At 37.3% G+C, this 20555-nt stretch overlaps 1 protein-coding gene across 2 annotated transcripts; it reads right to left on the reverse strand.

Moving 5' to 3' along the window:
* Window positions 1–1187: 1187 nt before the first annotated feature.
* On the reverse strand, window positions 1188–12967 carry LOC145774061 (histone H2A-like). Of its 2 annotated transcripts, none has more exons than XM_082585208.1 (4): window positions 4161–4178; window positions 3042–3238; window positions 2470–2631; window positions 1188–1429 (listed from the first exon to the last, which is right to left on the reverse strand). In XM_082585208.1, exons 2-4 carry the CDS (start codon window positions 3187–3189, stop codon window positions 1317–1319), a joined length of 423 nt encoding a protein of 140 aa, XP_082441334.1. In that variant the 5' UTR covers window positions 3190–3238; window positions 4161–4178; the 3' UTR covers window positions 1188–1316. The 2 variants fall into 2 exon arrangements, with proteins under 2 accessions (XP_082441334.1, XP_082441332.1); XM_082585206.1 differs by lacking the exon at window positions 4161–4178 and adding an exon at window positions 12876–12967 and having other exon boundaries at window positions 1189–1429.
* Window positions 12968–20555: the final 7588 nt, after the last annotated feature.

A 20555-nucleotide genomic window follows, 5' to 3' on the forward strand; every position in this document is an offset into this window, starting at 1 on the left:
GTGTGCGAAACTACAGGAATAACCTATCAAGGCTTTGTCAGTCCGACGATAAAGATTCAAAACCAACCATACCCAACACCAAGAGTTCTTGTACATTGTACAACCCTTAGTCTGTACGACTTGTTTATATAGGTGCTTAAAAAACAGAATTCGTTCAAACGAAACGATCATTAACCGTTGAGTAGTTTCCAGGGTCTCCACACTAGGCCGGCAGTTAATCTTTTAAAGCTTGCCAGTACAATAAACCAGTGCGTTGTCACTGGAAGTAATTCTTGCAGAAAAGTTTAAATACCAAATTAAACATCACGTTTCGGTCGAGTTATCTACCCTAAAAGCCTACAAAAATGAGACGGATAGAGGGCACTACCGGTACGCGACTTTGTGATAATGTTTATGACGCGTATCTTACTTTCCTTGGTGTTGACCTTGCGCTGTAACTGCATGTACTGTATGTTTTGACTGGTCATCAGCACGTGCATTTCAGTTACTGTCCAAGTCAGCAAATGAGATTTTCACCTAGCATTGGACTTGCTTGATTGCTTGCAACACTGAATTTGCTGACTTGTGAATTGTTGCTCAGTTCACAACTGTTGACTTGTAGGAGACTCGTTTTTACTTGCCGCAGAAGCAGGATACATTCCTGGCTACCTGCTTCCTATATTGCTCTTGAAATAGCGGAAAACGAAAGTAATTGCTGGTAGCCAAACTTACGCTCAGTGAGCGACGCCAATTGCCTGTTTCATTATTAAGATTTTACTGCAAACAGGTGTTCACTGTTCATAGAGCAAAAAACAAACTAACTTTTGGAATCTGCTAATGTCTGTTTTGTAGTCAATAATGTTAGGACTTCGCTTGCTTCCCCAAGCTTGCTTCAAGTCTCGCGTAATGTCTCCAGTTAAAATGGCGAGAAAGGAATTATCAAAATAATGTGATTTCCGAAAACAACCAAAAAGGTGCCTAGCAGCTACACTTTTCGTACCAACGGTCACTTAATTCTCCTTACCCCCACAGCTGTAGGCTAGCCATGCAGCTTAACATCGTTTACTCGGTTTAGCAAACTTAGAAAAAAATCTGCTATACTTTCAATATCTTTGTGAAACCACTCAAATACGTCGTATGCGAGATTTAATATTCGCGACGGCAGCCTACATGCGATATGATTAAAGAAGGTAAGTAAAGAAAACAAAATGAAAATGAAAGAGTTCTGTCAAAGAAAACAGTGAAAGCAAGTTATGCCAAAAAAAAAAACATCTATGAAATAAAAGCACCAAACTGCAAGGTACTGCGCACAGCGTGTAATGCGTCCATTGAATGTTTCAATAGTCTTGAGACTGACTGGCGGGTGGTCCACTTTTCTTGCCAGAAATTTTGGGTTGAAGAGCAGGAAGTATATTTGGCAATACCCCTCCTTGAGCAATGGTTACATTACCTATGAAGAATACAGTGCTTTAAAAAAATGGTATTCAGCACATCAATGCTTAATCGTTCAGCTGTTTTTAAAAAAAGTATCAATTTCAAAGATACGTATGAAGTACGGTAGGCAAATGCACATGAATATTTTTCTGTCTAACAGTAACAAATATACCGTATGTTATACGCTATTGTCAAACGCCACTTCATTATATACATAGCAAATTTAGCACCCGAAGGGACATTCCAAAAAGGGTCACTTCAAAGCAGGCATGTGCAACTTTTTTACCAGCAGGCCTAATACGAAACTTTGAATAATAACGGGAGCTGCATCAATTTTTTTAGAAGAAAACTTCGTATCATTTTCTTATCAAAGTAGTTTATGTCAAGATACAGACTTGACACAGTCCAAGACACGTGTGTGGAAAACCTATGAATAAGTCATGGGATGATATGAGGAAACTAAATTCAGTTAAGAATAAAAGTGATCTCTTAAAATCAGTTTTTATCAACGTAGCCGGTAAATCTAAAATAAACGCCCAAACTAAAAAAAAATACAAGCCCAAGTTTGAGGAAAAGTTGGAAGGTTGGCAACGCTGTTCCACACACTACCAGGTGCTAAACTCGAATTGTGAAATTATAAGGCAGCATTATTATATCACAAAGCTTCAGCGCAACATCATACAGCCAGTGAAAATTTAGGCTACACTTGCTTTGATGTGACCCACATTAAAAAGTGCGCTCAGCCATTAACAAAGCTTTTACGATTCATTGCCTGCCTCCCTCAATCCAATTCTACCACCAAGGCTGGAAACAATGAGATATAATTTGTGATGAATAGTATACACTTTCAGTATTATGCTGAGTACCACGCGAGCTGGGCAGAACAATATCACTATGGCCGGCCTATTGCACATGTCTGCTTTAAAGAAACGTCGCTGTTGCCAAAGTAACAATAGCCAACAGTTTAAAAATGGGACTTTGCAACAGATGCCACTACAGCAAAATGTCACTGTAGTTGAAGTCTGCAGTATTACGAAAACTTATTTCCAGACATACCAAGAAGTGTGTTCAATTCTTCATCATTACGAATTGCAAGCTGCATATGACGTGGAACAATTCTGGCCTTCTTGTTGTCCCTTGCAGCATTACCAGCTAACTCCAAGATTTCAGCCGTTAAATACTCCAAGACAGATGCCAAATACACTGGAGCGCCAGCACCTAATGTTTGGATAGTGGATACACATGAATTCAGTCATCTGATAACATTAAGTTAAATGTTATTTGCAGTAATACAAAGAATTCATTATATTTATATAATAAACAATATGTATTTAAGAAATCAAAAACTATATTGTCTTCTGATGGTCAATGGTCATCTTCCAATGGTCATTTAATCCTGTTAATCATAAAAATTCTTATAGATTTCTATGTCTGCCACACCATGCAATGAAAATAATTTTCCAACAAACTGCTATGAAAAAAAAACAGTATAAACATTACTCTGCAAATTTTTAAAAAAGAAATTGGTAAAGAAAATAAAAGTACATAAGATTTGCACATTTGCAGAACAATGTTTTCCCAATACACGCTCCTTAAATTATCTCCAAAAAAAAATTTTTTGAACGCACCAACTCTTTCAGAATAATTTCCCCGGCGCAACATTCGATGAATTCTTCCGACAGGAAATTGTAACCCAGCTCGTGTTGACCTTGACTTTTGCTTTGTTGCTTGCAATTTACTGGCAGTGACAGATTTTCCTTTACCTCTTCCACTCATTATTATGCTGATTCAAAAGAATTTAGACCCCACACTGATTTTATCAACACTGCGATAAAATAAAGTATTGACGTATGTCAGTCTGTCAACTTTTGCATTTGTTCTCAATTGAACTAGTGGCATGTATGCAAGCAACGCCACTATCACTAGTTTCTAAAAACAAAAACTCGATAAGTGACAACAATAAGTTTTTCTAATAGATGATATATATACCAGTTTTTTGTTTGCAAATATAGTAGTAATTGTCCTTTTTATCTTCAACATGTCAACAAGTTTTACATCCTATGACTAGTGATGGAACAGCCTCTGGTCAATTCTTGTTTAATTCCTGCTCTGGGCCGTAAATGATAGTGGATCCAGCCAGGACGAATGTGTATGTGTGGCTGTGATCAAGTTTATAACTTTGTTAAATTTAAACTTTTGTATTATTGTGGTAATGCCAGAATGCATATGTTGCCTGTAGTAATAGTGTTAACAGAGGTTGGCACAGGGGTCCCACTCAAAAGTTTCCTATTTTTTTTATGATTTTATGCCAAAAAAGTCAAAAATTTTATGATTTTTTATGGTTATTTTATGATTTTTTTATGATTTTTCATCAAAATTTTATGCTTTTTTTATGATTTTACATCAGAGCTCGATGTTTTGTTATATTCAATTTTTTAAAGTATTTCTTTTTACAAATTAAGGATAAAAAGCGATTACGGAAAAACAATCAATGCAAGTCATCACGTCAAACCCAACATAGGCTACAGCTTTTGAGTGGAAGTACAAAACATATAATAATATACTGTAAGCTTGTTATTCTTTACATTATTTCAATATGGTTACATTGTTTAGCTCAGTTCAGAGCAAGCTGCACTTTAAAAATCAAATCAATGCAACAACAGACTTGCGAAGACATTGGGAATAACCAGTAGGCTACTTCTAGGTTCTGCAAAAATCTAACTTATCATAATTCCTTTGGAACAGACCTGTTAATCAGTATTTGCTGTGGCTTGATCTTTCTAGCATGGCTCATGTAAACCAACTTTTTAGTAACATTATCGGTACTCAAATGGTCAAACTGAATGTCTAGATCACCCTGCTTTGCTGAGTGCCGTAAATCAGTTATTATATTATTATACTCTTACTACAACCAGCCTAAAAAATAAAGAAAATGAATATGTAATGTGTGAAGAAAGTGAAATATGTGATGCAATAGTGCTTTACAATAAACGAAACAACTGTTCCGGAAGCTGCAATACCATAGTGTAGAACATGGCTAGTTGGCTACTATGTCACTTAATTAAATGCAAGAAGAGTAGAATACCTAGTTTCAAATAGCTACAGACCTATATTTTAACACTAATAGGGGCTTTTCTAAAATACGAGTGGCCACTATATATGGTTAATGCAACCCAAAGCTGATCTAGCCCTATTTCAGATCTCGAACCGAGTCATGACCTTACTTTAAATAAGTTCAGGCTTAACTCTAAACTTAAAATAAACCTCCATAGGTATCATAACCAATGATCCTTACTCGACTAGTGGCCAAAGTGACCCTATGAAAAACTATAGCGGCCATTCATAGTATAGAGCAGCCTCTTCACAACACTGAATTGAAAAATGATAGGATAATGATGATAAAATTTCTGATAGATCTCTTGTAGGAAGACACCTTTAGTAGGGGTGTTACTGTTAAACCATATTTGATTAGTGCTTGAGTCCAGTAAGAAGATTGGGAATTGGTGTAGCTATTTGTTACTTTCAAGATCAGTCTTTTTGTAAAACTCATCTAGAATATCCTTAGATTGATACCATAACCACTGCAGTCTTGCCTTATCATAAAGCTCTTCTCTTAAAACAGATGTACATCAATTGCAAAAGCATTTGCAGGACACTTTTTAAGGCAATTGGAGACTGTCCAAGTTAGATTGACGATAGAAGTTGTAGCTCCAACATTATTTCATTTTTCTGGGTACAAAAATTGGGTGCAACCTAATTCGTACTCTAAACACTTCGTACCCTGAAAAGATCAAGAGAAAAAATTAAAAAAAAGCCGAAGTGGCTGATCGCAGTATCGGCAATTTTAAAATTTTCCTCCTGAAAAGATTGAGATTGCATCCCAAAAATTGTGCCTGCTTGAGAACAGATGAATGGAATGACAAATGATGTAAAAGGTAACTTGTAGCAACCACAAAAAAGTTCAAACAGTCAGATTTAAATTTCTTGTCAGCTTCAGTAAGGACTGCAATATCACTGACTAAAATTTTTGCTCGTGTTCCAGCATCAATCAAGTTCAACGGCTTCTGAAGTTCTTTGTGACATCAAGCAAAAGATTTTCTGACTCTGTGGATGATGTTTTTTTTGTTGTTGATAAATTTACTAAACAAAGCCGTGATCAGATAGCAGATTGCTGAGTAAAGAATAAGAATCAGTGGCTCTTCACATTGGAATAGGACTAAAAACCGTTCAAAGTCACCAGAAGCAAATGATACAAATGAAATATATTCAATCAAAGGATCTTTTAATGCTTCTGAAATCCTTTTGTATCTCTGGGTGGATGCAATGAAGTTTTTTTGCTGAGGCAAAAACTGCAGGAAATAATGTCAGAAGTCCCATTCAAGATTTAAGGACATGTCCGCCATGAATTTCGAGGCCTGAGTAACACATTGCTTGCAAATGGCCTCAATAGTTTCCTTGCCTAACCCTACGCTTTTTCCCAAAACATTGCTGTCAAATTATCCTTTCACCATTCTCCCACAATAACTGCAATGTCTTGAAATCTTGTCAGCGTCTACTTGTCTAGCCTATGTCTAATGACGTTTAAAACATGCAATGAAAGTATCTAGCTACGATCCTTTTCTAATTCCAGCTCCATAGGCAACGCTGGACTTGATTATGCAACCACATGTTATCCTAAATCAGTGCATTCAACAGACGGCGTCACAATCGTTGCACGAATAATTATTCTGTTATCATGGTTGGAACTGTTACACATTACACTATATCAATTTTTTGATTTTTACATGCTCAGTTCTCCATCACAACTAAATTTTATGATTTTTTATGATTGTGTCTAAATTTTATGCTATTTTATGATTTTTACCAAATCAAGCAAAATTTTATGATTTTTTATGATTTTATGCCGAGTGGGACCCCTGTTGGCAGTAGCATGCTACTTTTTTGGTAGAAGTAGCATGAGTGCCATTACATGTATGCTGCAGTAGCAGTGTTATTTTTTCAATGTAGTGGTAGCGAAAAGGTGCTATATTTCTTTCAATTGCACTCCAGCTATTTTCTAATTTAAAGTGAACACAATGACTCCTTTTGGGCGATTTTTTATAAAAACAATGTTTGAAAAAATCAAATCAGGAATCATTCAACTATTGTTTGAAACATCAAGCCACGTTGATACCGACAAGAGTGATACCGACAAGAGTGACACCAACAACAGTCACGCTCTGAGGATGAATCCTATGGTGTGTTGGTACCATCGCATAACCGTCAGTATGGAAAGAAAAATCAATTGTGGAGGCCTTTTTTCAGACAGAAGCAATTCCTCGCTTTCCTAGTGCTGATTTATAAGGTCTCTTTATTAAATACCCCCATTCCTTCAGTGTAGCGGTGGAGAGATTTTTTTCCATTGGAAAAGACGTGCTGAATCCTAAGTGGGTAGGACTCAGAGACTCGCAATTTGAACGATGTGTAACAATAAATTTTACCTAGCACATGTTTTCTATAAGGAAGTGGCTATTTTTCCACACTTAATGCGATGGTTACAATCAGGTGTTGCCACAGTTAGGATTAAAGTTAGGAAGGGTTAGAGTAGGGAATAAGATTAGGGTTTTGATCTTTACCCAAGACTAAAAAAAAATTTTCAAAATACAAGTTTTTGTTTTCAACAGCTTCAACTTTTCAAATTAGAGCAAAATTCCTTATCTGGCAACACTATTGAGGCTATTATTACACTATATAGTGTAAATATAGCCACAACCTTTCTATAATGAATGACGTTGAAATGGCAGTGTAAACAAATGATATTTGTTTTCAAGGTCAGTTTGACGTTATGTAGTGCTTCCTGTGTCAGTTTAAGGGAAGACAAAAGTAGTGGGAGAAGTAGCGATAGCACGAGCTACTTTAGCCCAAGTAATGGTACTGGTAGCGTGTTACTTTTATCGATTAGTACTAGTAGCGCTAGAATCGTCAAGCAGAAACTTTCATATTTTGGTCACATAATGAGAAGCAAATCAATGGAAAAAATACATCATGCTTGGTTTGGTCAGCGGAGGAAGAGGAAGGGGGCGCCCAAAAACAAGATGGCTTGACACAATTGTAAATGACAGTGGTATGGGAGTGCATGAATTGAAGGAGGCTGCGTGAGATTGAGAGATGTGGAGAAAGATGACGTACAGTGACCAAGAGTCGTAAACGACTGAACGCATGAAAAAGAAGACTAGTAGCGCATACGGTACTACTTTAGCCCAAGTAAAGGTAGAGCACTACTTTTAAAGTACCTAGCAATATACGATAATGTATGCAATATGTAACATTGAAAATGGGTTTCTCGGCAGCCGATTTGTAGCAAGATTTGTTCTTGCTACAAATCGGCTGCCGAGAAACATATTGTTGATTGGATGGTCTGAATGGCTAGCGTGGAAGCTACACCGTTATGGTTGGCGAATCGCAGCTGCTCGCTGTACTAGTGAGTGCTCAGCCTTGTGCTGATAGCCGGGAAGAACGCCCCTTTCTTCACAATTGAAAATGGGATTAAAGAAGTTAATCACAAATCTTCAATATCTCAAAAACAATACAACATTGGGTGGATAGAAAACATTGTCAATTTGTCAAACTTGAAATCTACTCAAACTTTTGCATCTCAATTAAAAGCTCCAGAAGCTTTGACCAGAGTAGCAATTTTCTAGAAGGACCATCCGGCCAAGTTCTTGCCTCCAGGCAGGGTTGGAAAAATCATGATTTTTTAAAAAAAATCAAAAAAATCGGATTTTTATGATTTAAATCGGATTTTTTTGATTTAAATCAGATTTTTTTAATTTTTTTTTATATAAAAAGCGTCGAGTCTACTTGGGGGAAGAGATCATTTTAGTAAGATAGCAGAATTATTTTCAACCCCTTGATTGATTGAAAGGCTTTGCTTTGCAAGTGTTAATCATTTTTATTATCACATTGTAGGCTAGCCTGTCTAGTGTCTATTGCACGGCACTACGACAGTTTATCGAACGACAATTATTCGAACGACAGTTAATCGAACAACAGTTAATCGAACAACAGTTTATCGAACGACAATTTACCGAACGACAGTTAATCGAAAACCTAACCCCTAACCAGTAACCCTAACCACTATCCCCTAGCCCCTGAGTATTCCATTGCATATGTGCTTCGTCGTTCGATAAACTGTCGTTTCGATAAACAGTCGTTTGATGAACTGTCATTTCGATAAACAGTCGTTTCGATGAACTGTCGTTTCGATGAATTGTTGTTCGATGAACTGTCGTTCGATGAACTGTCGTTCTATGAACTGTCGTTCGATAAATTGTCTTTTGATAAATTGTCGCGTCACGCTATTGGACATATTTTTAATTAGGTGTGATATGTTGCTTTATACTAAATCATAATGTGCATATCGAGATTGAGGTACGTCTCAGACTGTCATCTCACTACACTAAAATCTTTCCTTACGTTTGAGCACACATTACTTTGCTTTTTTGCTCAACTGATGCATAGCCTACAACCAGACTTTTTGCAAAAAAAGTTTAACTGTGTAATATAATTATGTTACCGACGTACCATACCAAAACAATAAAAGTTCAGATGACACAAAATTGCAGTTTATTTTGCGTTGAGAAGTTTGTACATAAATACAAGCTCGCCAGCTTTTGCAGTGCCCAATCGATTTCGAACTTCTGATTGAAGCAGACCAAAAGTGGAAAAAACTTGCTCAAAAGCTATGTTTAGTGAACAACACTGTTTGTGAACTGCCAAGTAAACTAAGTTGCCTTTCAAAACATGCATAGCCTATAGCCTTAAGTATTTAAATATAACTTTTGTATTACAGAGAAGCAGTAAAACGTTTGTTGATGTATTTATTTTTATTTTAGCAAATAAAAAATCATTTGATTTTTTTAATTGATTTTTATTGTTTGATTTAAATTAGCCAACCCTGCCTCCGGTGCATCACTATTTGTGACTACTTATACCATTATCAGAAATACTTGCTTAAGAATATTATTTTGTAGCTTTATAGGCCTCATTTTCAATAAATATTACCGTAAGTGAATAATAGTCCAATCATGTTAAACAACAAGCGAGCTCTCCACTGTCTACTAGGGTGATTCAAACGCCCCTTAAAATTTCAAAAACTGCCTGAGACTGCCACAAATTTTTTTATAGTGGAGGCTTGACCTGAAATGTATTTTGCCATCAAAATTTTCAAGATTGATTATTTTTTCACACTTGCCCTTTTCGTTTTATCGTTTCCAAAAATTGTGAAAAACAGTGAAAATACTGTCAATGTTTAAAGTAAATATAAAATATTTAAAGCAATATAAAATGAATTTTATTTCAACCAAAGACTTGTTTTGCACTTTTATTTCTCAGGAAAAATTTGCTTTACTAGAAACAATTATGTCCATGTATATACGTGCTCTAAATTTTTCAAAAAATTTGAATAAAAACCATAAATTTTTCATTTTTTTGTGATTTAAAAAAATAAAATTGAACCATAAATATCGTGTTTAATGGGACATAATATTTTCAACTATCAACATTATGCCATTTTGAACATGAGATGAGGAGAGGATTAGGTACCTAGTACCTACACACAGTATATACAGACATAGTTCAGCCAAATCATACAGTGGTTTTAAATGCACAGTGCACGACACAATAAATGGTGGTTTATGAAGTTACCATTCTATTCATGCATTTAATGTCCATGTTCTTCCTGATATTTGTTACCAATTGTCGATTTTCTTCAACTTCTTGAAGAGTATTTTGGAAATTTCCTTCTTCCCAACAGGATGAAATAAAATCTGTTGCCAACTTCACCCCTCGTTCAGCGGCGTCATTAACAACCATGATATTGTTTCTCTGACGCCAGCTCGTTTCTGACAATCTTGGAATGATCTATGTTCCAACCATTTGTCAGGATCCTCAGATAGAAAGGAAGTGTCTTGTACACCCGGAGCTTGGAAGAAAATCCATGAACCTTCACCAATAAGACAGGATACATGCGATACTGAGCTTGTGAGGGTATCTATCGAGGGGAACAGGGGCTTCCCATATCCCAGATCATGAGGTCTTACATTTTGTTGGTCATTCTTGACCAGAGACTACTTCTTGGCTACAGTGACCTTTTCTTCCACTGTTATTTCTTGACTAAATAGAATGATTGGTGCAAATTCTGTTGTTAAGCTCCATAAGTGGCGTTTCAATGCATTCATCGCGGGCGTTGCTGCCTTTCAACTTCAACTGAATCGTACATCTGAATGTCTTTGAATAATTTCAAATCGTTTATTGGAGCATCGATGGCTTTTGGACACTTAAACCAATACTTTGCATAGACAAGCACTGCAAAATTTACAAATCGTTGTAACTTGATCATTCTTTTACTGGTAATTATTTTTTTGTTCAATTTGAGGACCTGGTCTTTTAATAGAACCATCTTAATTGCATATATCAGTTTTGCCATCCACCTAGCCTTGTGAATGGCACCTGGTCGTCGAAAGGTAAAGTTAACACTGTTTTCTCTTTCACTCAGATACAATTTGGTCTGTTGGATTAATTCATTGTAATCGTCACGAAGTAAATACTTCTTATCCAATGTTTCAAGATCGATGACTGTTGTTTCTTTTAATGTGTTAGCTGCATCATGAATGCAGATATAGTCATCATTATTCATGGTGAATATTGGCACAGATTTGAATTCAATGAAATGCCAGGAATCTCGAAATTTCGTAAATAGGTTAACTTCTGCCGTTCTGGAGAGCTTGAAACTTCAATTTTCATTGCGTGAAAAACTGATGACAGAATCACATCACCTCAAATACGTGGTGGCGACATGCTGACCACAATATTACACTTTTCCCAATCGCTCTTGTAGTTGAATACATGCCCCTGATAGGTGACCAGTATTTATAGAGGTGGTATCAAAACACATTATAGATGCATAATCAGTACATTGCCATGTTTCCAATAAGTCATAAGTGGCATTTCCAATTGTAACTCCACTAGCTTTCAGTTTTGGAACACCCAGTAGTTTGACTCCATCACTTCCCGAAAACAATACCGGAAGCCGCTCCACAGAAACATGCTTGTTTTTAAGATCTTCCATCATCTTACCATCCCAATGCACAGTTCCTACAATGGAAGGCACCCAATTTTGCATAATGCGGTCTGATATAGCAGACTTATTGGATGAGTTTGCTCTGTAATTGGATGAATTTGATAAAGTGACTTTATCAGGGTCACCACCACATGCTTGGATGAACGTTGAGATGATGCATGTTGTAGCAGAATTTGTGACTCCTCGAAGTCTCTCTGTTATTGAAGTAATTCTGTGATCTTTCATGATGTTATGTGGTATCATTATTTCTTGATTGACCTTTTTGCACCTTTTATGTGATCGCGATGATAAATCTCCCTGGTCATAATCTGTCGGTGACTCAGTGGAATCTGTCATAGACTGAGTGTCATCATTATCTCCATTATCAATGTCATTCTGATGTGATTCTAAAATATGAACATCTTCTGGAACTGGACGATTTTGCTTTCTTTCCTGATCATTTCGCTTTTCTTCTTCCTCCTTCCGCTGACACCTCTTCTCTATCACTTTCTTCAGCTTTACATCTCTTGCTCCGAAAGTTGCTGACCTGTCGTTCATCATGCTCTCCAAAAATTTTCTGTCTTTGTCGATCTTTATTAAGGTAAACACACAACTATGGCCAAAAAGGCATATATAGTTGTTTTTAACTTTTCTTTGAAGGAATTGAGGTTGTCAGTCTTTTTTCCTTTTGCATTATATAGTTCTGAGTAAAATGATATTAAAACCTGTTTATCACATAATAGAATTTAAGCAAAAGTGAGCATGAGATCATTTTCAAATGTTTTTACCAAAACTTTACACAGGTTAAACATTTTCAATTGAGTGTTTGCATTTGATAACATTTTTCTGGATAACATAATGCAAAATCCAGGCTTTTACCTTCACCAAGATTTTATTTCTGAGGCTAGAAACAAGGGGCGTTGAACGTTTTTGCTTAAAAAAGTGAAAATAAGGGCAATTTCAAACGCATTTTACAAAAATATGAATAAGTCAAATATGTGCAATTTATTGTTTATATTTAAAATAATTTTTCTAGACAACATAAAGCCAAATCCAGACTTTTGTCTTCAACAAAATTGTATTTATGAACTTGTAAACTAGGCGAGATAATTGTTTTTTTGCATTATGGAGCTCTTACTTCAATCGAAAAGAGCAAATGTGAAAATTTAATATTACTCAATAATTTTGATACCAATATTTATTTTAGAGTTAACCTCCATTGTAAAAAAATTTGTGGCTATATTTAAAAGGGTCGGGGCGTTTGAATCACCCTACTGTCTACTCCAGGTACAGGTAGCCTAATGATGCATTTAACAGCCTTAACAGTCAGCACAACCAACGCGCAGGAGCAATATTAACTTACAAGTCACAATCCAGGCGCAGAAGTTTCCACAATTTCAGAAATCCGATTTTCGCTTTCGCATTGACGAATCATGAAAACGAATTGTATTTCGCGGAAAACAAATGCAATATATAGTTGTGTTGTGACAGTAGTTTGGCCTGGCGAATAAAAGTGCTAGTTTGGCGTTTGATTAAACACAAGCAGCCACCTTCGTACCGTTGACTTTTGTATACTTGTACCTATGCTAGGCTACGACAAATACTTCATTAGATTTGGACTTGCTTTTTATTTTTTTTTACTGTCGATATGCTTATCAACAAAAGATGTAGTAGGCTATATGATGATGATGATGTTCGCCCTTCGTTTCCGAAGATGGCCAATGAGACTGAGATCAAGTTTCTTTTTCCTTTTTTTTAGTGTTGACTTTGGTCAGTGTAGGTTACATGAGTGCGGAGATGGCTGATGAGGCCTATCTGTGCGGTGAAACTTCTGCTGCAGGATGGACATTGGAAGGATGGTTGGCTAGGGCCAGGGTTGTTTGAGGCTCGGGCCTTGCGATGTTCTCGTTTTCTGACAGCAGATAGCGTACGGTGTTTCTCAGCTGATTCTGCGCCTTTATAAATAATACTGCGCCATGTTGGTCGTTCTGCGGCTAAGTCTTCCCACGAATCTACGTCGATGGCGAATTCTTTCATGGAAGCTTTTAAAGTGTCCTTAAAGCGTTTTCTTTGACCACCTACATGACGTTTGCCGTTAGTCAGTTCTCCGTAGAGCAGTTGTTTAGGAATGCGATGGTTCGGCATCCGGTGGACATGGCCAGCCCATCTTATTTGTGCCTTTTTTACGAGGGTAAGAGTGCTGGGCATGTTTGCTTTACTGAGAACTTCGGTGTCTGGGACTTTGTCCTGCCATCGAATCTTGAGGAGCTTTCGGAGGCAGGAGAAGTGGAAGTGGTTCACCTGCCTTTCGTGTCTCCTATAAAGAGTCGAGGCCTCACATGCATACAGAAGGGTCGTCAGAATAACTGCTTTGTAAACTTTTAGCTTTGTGGGCAGCTTGATTCCCCGCCTCTCCCATACGTTAGACCTCAATCTACCGAAGGCGATAGATGCTTTGGCGATTTTGTTGTTGATTTCCAGGTCAATGGTGGCTGTGTTAGAAAGAGTACTACCGAGATACTTGAAACTTTGACATGCATGTATTATCTGGTCGTTTACAGTGATGAGTGGTTTGCTATAGGATTTTCCAGGGGCTGGTTGATACATTGCCTCTGTTTTCTTAGTGCTGATTGTTAGTCCAAAATTATCGCAAGCAGAGGAGAGCTTATTCATTTGTTGTTGGATTTCGCTTTTGGAGCAGGCGTTCAGGGCACAGTCATCCGCGTACAGAAGTTCTTTGATGACAGTTTCGGTAACTTTGGTGAGTGCTTTGAAGCGTCTCAGGTTAAAAAGTTTTCCGTCACAACGATAGCGAATTGGAATACCATTGCAGTCTTTATCTTTGAAAGCATCTGTTAGCATTGCTGAAAACATCATGCTAAATAAGGTAGGTGCCAGGACACAGCCCTGTTTAACGCCGTTTGTAACTGGGAAGGCTTCAGAGAATTCATTGTCATCAGCAACGTAGGCCATCATTCCATCATGAAATTGTTTTACAATGGAGATGTATGTGCTTGGGCATCCGTATTTGTGCATGATCTTCCACAACCCTTCCCTGCTCACTGTATCAAAAGCTTTTGTCAAATCGACAAAGACAGTGTAAAGGTCTTGGTGTTGCTCCATGCACTTTTCTTGAAGCTGTCTGGCCGCAAAGATCATATCTACAGTTCCTCGGCCCTGGCGAAATCCACACTGGCTTTTAGGGAGGAGGCCTTGCTCGAGATGGTTCAAGAGGCGGTTCAGTAAGACACGAGCGAAAATTTTTCCAGCAATTGACAGGAGGGAGATTCCTCGATGGTTGTCGCACAATTGGGGATTTCCCTTGCGTTTGTAAATGTGCACTATAGATGCATCTTTGAAGTCCTGGGGAAGTACACCTGTAACCCACATTGACTGGAATAATTCAGTAAGACTGTCAACAAGGCCCTTGCCACCTGATTTGTAGATCTCTGCTGGTATAGAGTCAGGTCCAGGGGCTTTTCCCAAGGGTAAGGGGTCGATGGCTTTCTGAACTTCATCAACTGTTGGGAGGGCGTCGAGTTCACGATTGGTGGTTACCTGAGGGAGGCGATCAATGGCTTCGTCGTAGGCTATATAGAATGTGAGTAAAAGACTTTCCTTTTTTAATATACACCAAACCACATCATTTTACCACGATACAATATAATTTTGCGTCCTTCAAAGCTTGGGATCTCATAATGTCTTTTTCATAAAAGAAACTGCTTGTAGATAATAAACCAGCTAAAACAAATTCTATATAAATGCAATGTTTAATTTGGCTAACAATAGTGATTAATGCCAAATAAATATTTTATTTCATTATTGACTGAGCAGTCTGATCAATGAATAACAGACGAGTTTATCTTTTTCCATCTAATCCAACAATTTTTAATCTTTTGATTATACCAACGTTGTCGAATGAAGCATTGTTGCAATCGCCTTTAAAATTAACTAGGTTGCGCAGCTTGAATAGTTTGGAGACCCAATTCCTATCAACCTTCTGCTTCCGTTGTTTTGTCAACAATGCTGTAAAATAGATTAAAGAAAAGAAATAAATCGTTTTAAGAAGAAAGACAGACACACTTCATCCGGTCTCATTTAAATTTTAGTGGCTGATAAAATCGACCTTTTTGACATCAAGGAGGCCTGCACAAAATATGGTAAGCCAACGAATTTCGTAAAAATCGTCAAGACATTATTTGTGAACATGAGAAGTTTGAGCATATTCAGCAATAAAAATGTTCTCCGTAGCAAAGCTAATGGGGCTTGTAAACTTTAAATTAACTTTAGCACTAAACCTGAACGATTGCTCGCTATAAAGAAAAGTGTAAGTAAAAAGGTTGAATTAAACTTTCGGAATTTTTAGATTTGATGCATTGGTTGATAGGGTTGAGTAGGCCTAAGCAGTGTCTGTGAGAAGTGAAAACATTCATTGAATACTTGTCATCATCGACTTAACTAAATTCGCATAATTGTTTATCTACGGTTCTGTCAGATGTAGGCTACTGACGTGAAACATGGAGTTTGGCTACATGCACTTAAAGCTAGCAACGGAAGAGAAAGTCACTTTTAGGTGGCCTACGGTAAACCATTGATTGATTAATTGATTGATATTTAAAGCTGTTTAAAAAAAGGGGAAGGTCTTCGCTCAGCAGTAGGCTACCACGGGCTGAAATTGATGGAAGCCATCTAAAAAAGTTTGGACATTGTAAGTAGCCGATTGCTTTCATACTTATGTTGTTTCACAAATACAGAATTTGCCTAAAGCCCTAAACAATGTGGAAAGGGCCAGTTATCCACAGGTAGCCTACGTTTGGTCACTGTTCTTAAAATTTTTTGAAATATGAATAAAAGTTTGAGGGCGCAATGTCCAGAGCCAGACACCAAATCAGTCATTTTTTATATTGATTCAACGTCGCAACGTCGCAGACGTTAAATCAATAACATTTGCATGTTCAAAATGTAAAAAACGACTGATTTGTTGTCTGGAATGGACACCCTGTACCAGCATGACGTATGGTTACGTAATCTATTTTTCATCAAGAAACCCAGTTGCTTTGTAAGTTGTATTCAATGGGGTAATTGTTTTGTAAGAGGTCGTTGTATTCAGTGAAGTAATTCTATTCGGAAAACTCTAATGAATAGACTCTTTTTTTGAATGTTTGTAGGTTTTTCATTTTCCAACGTTTTTAGAACGTAAAAACGATATAGGCCACTACAACATAATATAATTATTTTCTTCGGTAAGAAAGCTTCATACCACGTGGTGCTAGATGCTAGGCATAAGTGGAGTAACTTAGACAAAAAATTTCCTTTGACTTCAATCGTCTTGGCCGTGCTGTGAGTATCTCAATCTCACATTCATGTCCTTGCAAGGTCTTTCCTTTTTTATTGGTTTGGTTTGGATTTGAATCTTTATCTTCGGACTGACAAAGCCTTGATTGATTGATTGAATCTTTATCCTCGGACTGGGAAAGCTTCTTGCAGAGCTCAATCCTGGCAGTTTCGCATACTTGTAGAGGCTTTGAATTACTGACGCAGGCCCGGTCACCGAGATTGACAGAATGAAGTTTCCGATCGTTGAAGTCTTGTTGGCGGGGAATTATTCCATCCATTTGATATCGCTGAATGGAGGGCAGTCCTTAACGTGCGTTGCTCAAGCGCACACCCTGAGAGTCGAACCAGCGCAGCTTGATCTTGAAGCTTCTACGTTCCAGAAGTGATGCGCTAACCAATTGAGCTATCGGGGCGGACTGATAGGTCATTCCTGGTAGTTTCGCATCCTTGTAGAGGCTTTTGAGGCAGGGCAGTTACCAAGATTAGCAGAGTAAAGTTTCCGATTGTTGAAGTGTTGTTACCGGAGAATTGTTCCATCCATCATGTGCGCCTGAATAAACAGCAGTCCTTAGAATGCGTGGCTCAAGCGCACACACCCGATAGTCGAACCAGCACTGCTTGATCTTGAAGCTTCTTAGTTCACGAAGTCACGCGATAACTAGCTGAGCTATCAGGGCGGACATTTTTTCATGTTTAGAGGAGTGCTTCCAGGCAGAATATGCAGCAACGCGATGTTTTTTGGTTTGAGACATCCTGTAATTGAACGGCATGATTTAGCATGGGGTGATTTTCTTGGCATGTGCTGAGTGTTCTTACCCTGGACAGGCATACCCTGCTACCGATTAATATGGGGATTAAGCAGTCGATTGTAGCTGGAAGGGTACTGCAATAGGCTAGCGTTTTAGGTTTTATTTTTTTTTATGTGGAATTGATATGTAAGGGATCTAGGCTATCTCCAGTAGGCCCAGTTTTGATTTGATACCTAATTATTTTGGATTTTTTCAGTGTGGCATGTTGTCAGGTCGTCCAGAGCATTGCTGGTGTTGTCTCCGTGCATGTTGTCTCACACAGATCGTCAGAGTATAGAAAACTTTGGCTGGTTGTTATTATAAATGTGAACAGAATGGAGGCTGGCTAAGACACTCCCTTGTGGCAAAATATTTATTTTCCATAAATAAACAATAATAACGACCTTTTCTTTCGTAAGACATGTAACCTACACTTCAATCCATGACGGAAATCACGTCTGACGTTTAACACAGCGAAGCAAACGTAACGATTCGTGGCTTGCAAAGAAGCAACCTGCAATACTAGTCACAAAAGGTTAATTTGGCCTTATCGTGTACTGTAAGAGGTAGAGTTGTCTCAAGCTCTAAACTAAAGCAAGGGTCTCAAACACGCGGCCCGCGGGAACTTTTAAACTTTAAAACAATTGACAATTACAGTGCATATTTTGTTGTATCCACATGTAGATTTAGAAAGATAAAATGCACTTTTGTTTCTCGCACGCAATAAAATGGTGCCATAGTAGTGCTAAAAAGTCGTGTGGAGTTCGATGGGCATGTTCAGATTTTTTGATCAATTTTAAAGTGCATTTATCTTTATAATTGATCAAAAAATCTGAACATGCCCATCGAACTTCACACGACTTTTTAGCACTACTATGGCACCATTTTATTGGGTGCGAGAAACTCATATTGTTACATCACAATCACATTGTCTATTCACTTATTGTGTCGTTATCATAATAGTTTCCTTGGCATTTGCTGAAGTCAGTTCTTCAACGGTTCAGCTTTTTTCCGCGCTTTTGAATGTTGATTGCTAGATTTTTATTCTCCAAGTCCGTCGTTTCGTTTGCTTTCTTTTGTATTTTTATTTTTTGTTTGCGTTTTTGGTGTTTCTAGTCGAACAGGGTTATTCCATCTTTTTGTTCTTACTACTTTTTCTTGAACGTTCTTGGTGTGTTCTTACTACCTTTTTTATTCCTTCATTTTATTTTTCGCCATCAACGCGTCCGGAACAAAAAAAGATAGTAACTAGCTGCAATATTCGAAGTATCAGCACGTCAATGAACGGGAAAAGTTTAAGGCATGCCTGAAAAATAGTTTATGTACCGGTAGTAGGTATATGTCTGTAACTAGCACGGCCACAACCCCCCCCCCCCCAAAAAAAAAAACAGCAAAAAGAATTAGCGAAAATAAGCAGAAGCACGAACAGGTTTACTGTGCATTACGGCCCTCGGGTTAATTTACAAGTGTTCATTTGGCCCTCAGAGCAATTTGAGTTTGAGACCCTTGCTCTCTAAACTAAAGCATAAGCACCCAGTGACGTATCTAAAGAGGTGTTCATCATCCCCCGCTTATAGGGCTATAAAAAAACTGTTGCACAGTGATGACTAAGCACTGATGGAACAGCTTCGTCCAGTTATACAGTCTTAGAAAATAAGGTCAATTGTTTCCGGAAATGTTTTGCAGGGCATAAATATTTTATGAAACTGCAAACGCATTACGAAAATTCAAAGCGTTTTTAAAAATCAAAAAAAAAATTCCTTGGAATACATTTTCTTCTGCCTTTCAAATATATTCGGTATTTAACAATGACAGAAAACGCTATCTAAATAAATCCCCTTATTATAAGACACCTTGTATATTGATAGGTCTTATCCTTTAGCAAATTGTGACAGCATTCTTTTTAAAAACAATGTAGGTTACAACTTACAAGACTTTAGCATGCATAATTTTACATTATTTACTGAGGTTTTACTTTTCATTTTTGTTAAAAACGACTGTGTTTTCATTGCGGTGGATCGGAAAGATATGCCAATCCAAAGAATAATTTTGAAGAGTGTAGACTTTTGACATAGACTGGACAACTAGCTAAGTGTAAGTGAAAAAGTTACTGCATTCATTATTTTGACGTTGATGATTGCATAACCTTCCAATAAGTTTGAAAACATTCCTTCTGTTGTGATGCCTACATCATTTTAAAGGTGTCAATGGGTCTAAATACATTCTTTGTTTTTAGCATAAATTATTAATTCTCTGCTCCATTTACTTGAGTGCCATCGCAGGCTAAAATGAAAATGTGTTACGTCATTTTAAAATTTCAAGATAGAAATTAAAGAGTGTGTTATTCTAGTGACAGAGCCAACGAAATTTATTTAATGACAAAATGACTTTCCAAAGGGATCAACAGCGCGGAAACATAACTTTTGATGCTCAGGTCTACACGTAACGGCCCATAAAAAATAAACCATTAGAAATTGCAATAAAGGCGCTAAGGATTATGTTATGAAGACACCTTCTCAAAAGAAAAAAAAAAACTTCTTTATATACATTAACGCAGTGCTCTTTAACCTTTTTGCCTGTGGTACACCTTTTTCAATTTTAAATAACTTCGTATGCCTCACAAATAGCAATGTTTAAAGCAGTTTAATTGTGCACCGGAAGTAAAAAAAAAAATAATAATTGATTATTTGTTAAAGTGATTATAGTAGTCTTGAACTGGGCACAAGAAACTACGCGTGCAAAAGTGCAAAAAACGTCAAAATTGAAGTTGATTTAATGGCTAGCTTGTTGTTGCATTGTTTCGGCAAGTTGGACATAACGTGGTGTTAGCTCTTTCTTTATTCCTCCCCGCATTAAAGAATCAATATCAAGTATCCAGTTTCGTTTGTTTGACTTGATCTCAACAAGACTGGAAAATC

This window comes from Aplidium turbinatum, chromosome 7 (genome assembly GCF_918807975.1).
Source record: "Aplidium turbinatum chromosome 7, kaAplTurb1.1, whole genome shotgun sequence".
In the NCBI taxonomy this organism is placed as follows: domain Eukaryota; kingdom Metazoa; phylum Chordata; class Ascidiacea; order Aplousobranchia; family Polyclinidae; genus Aplidium; species Aplidium turbinatum.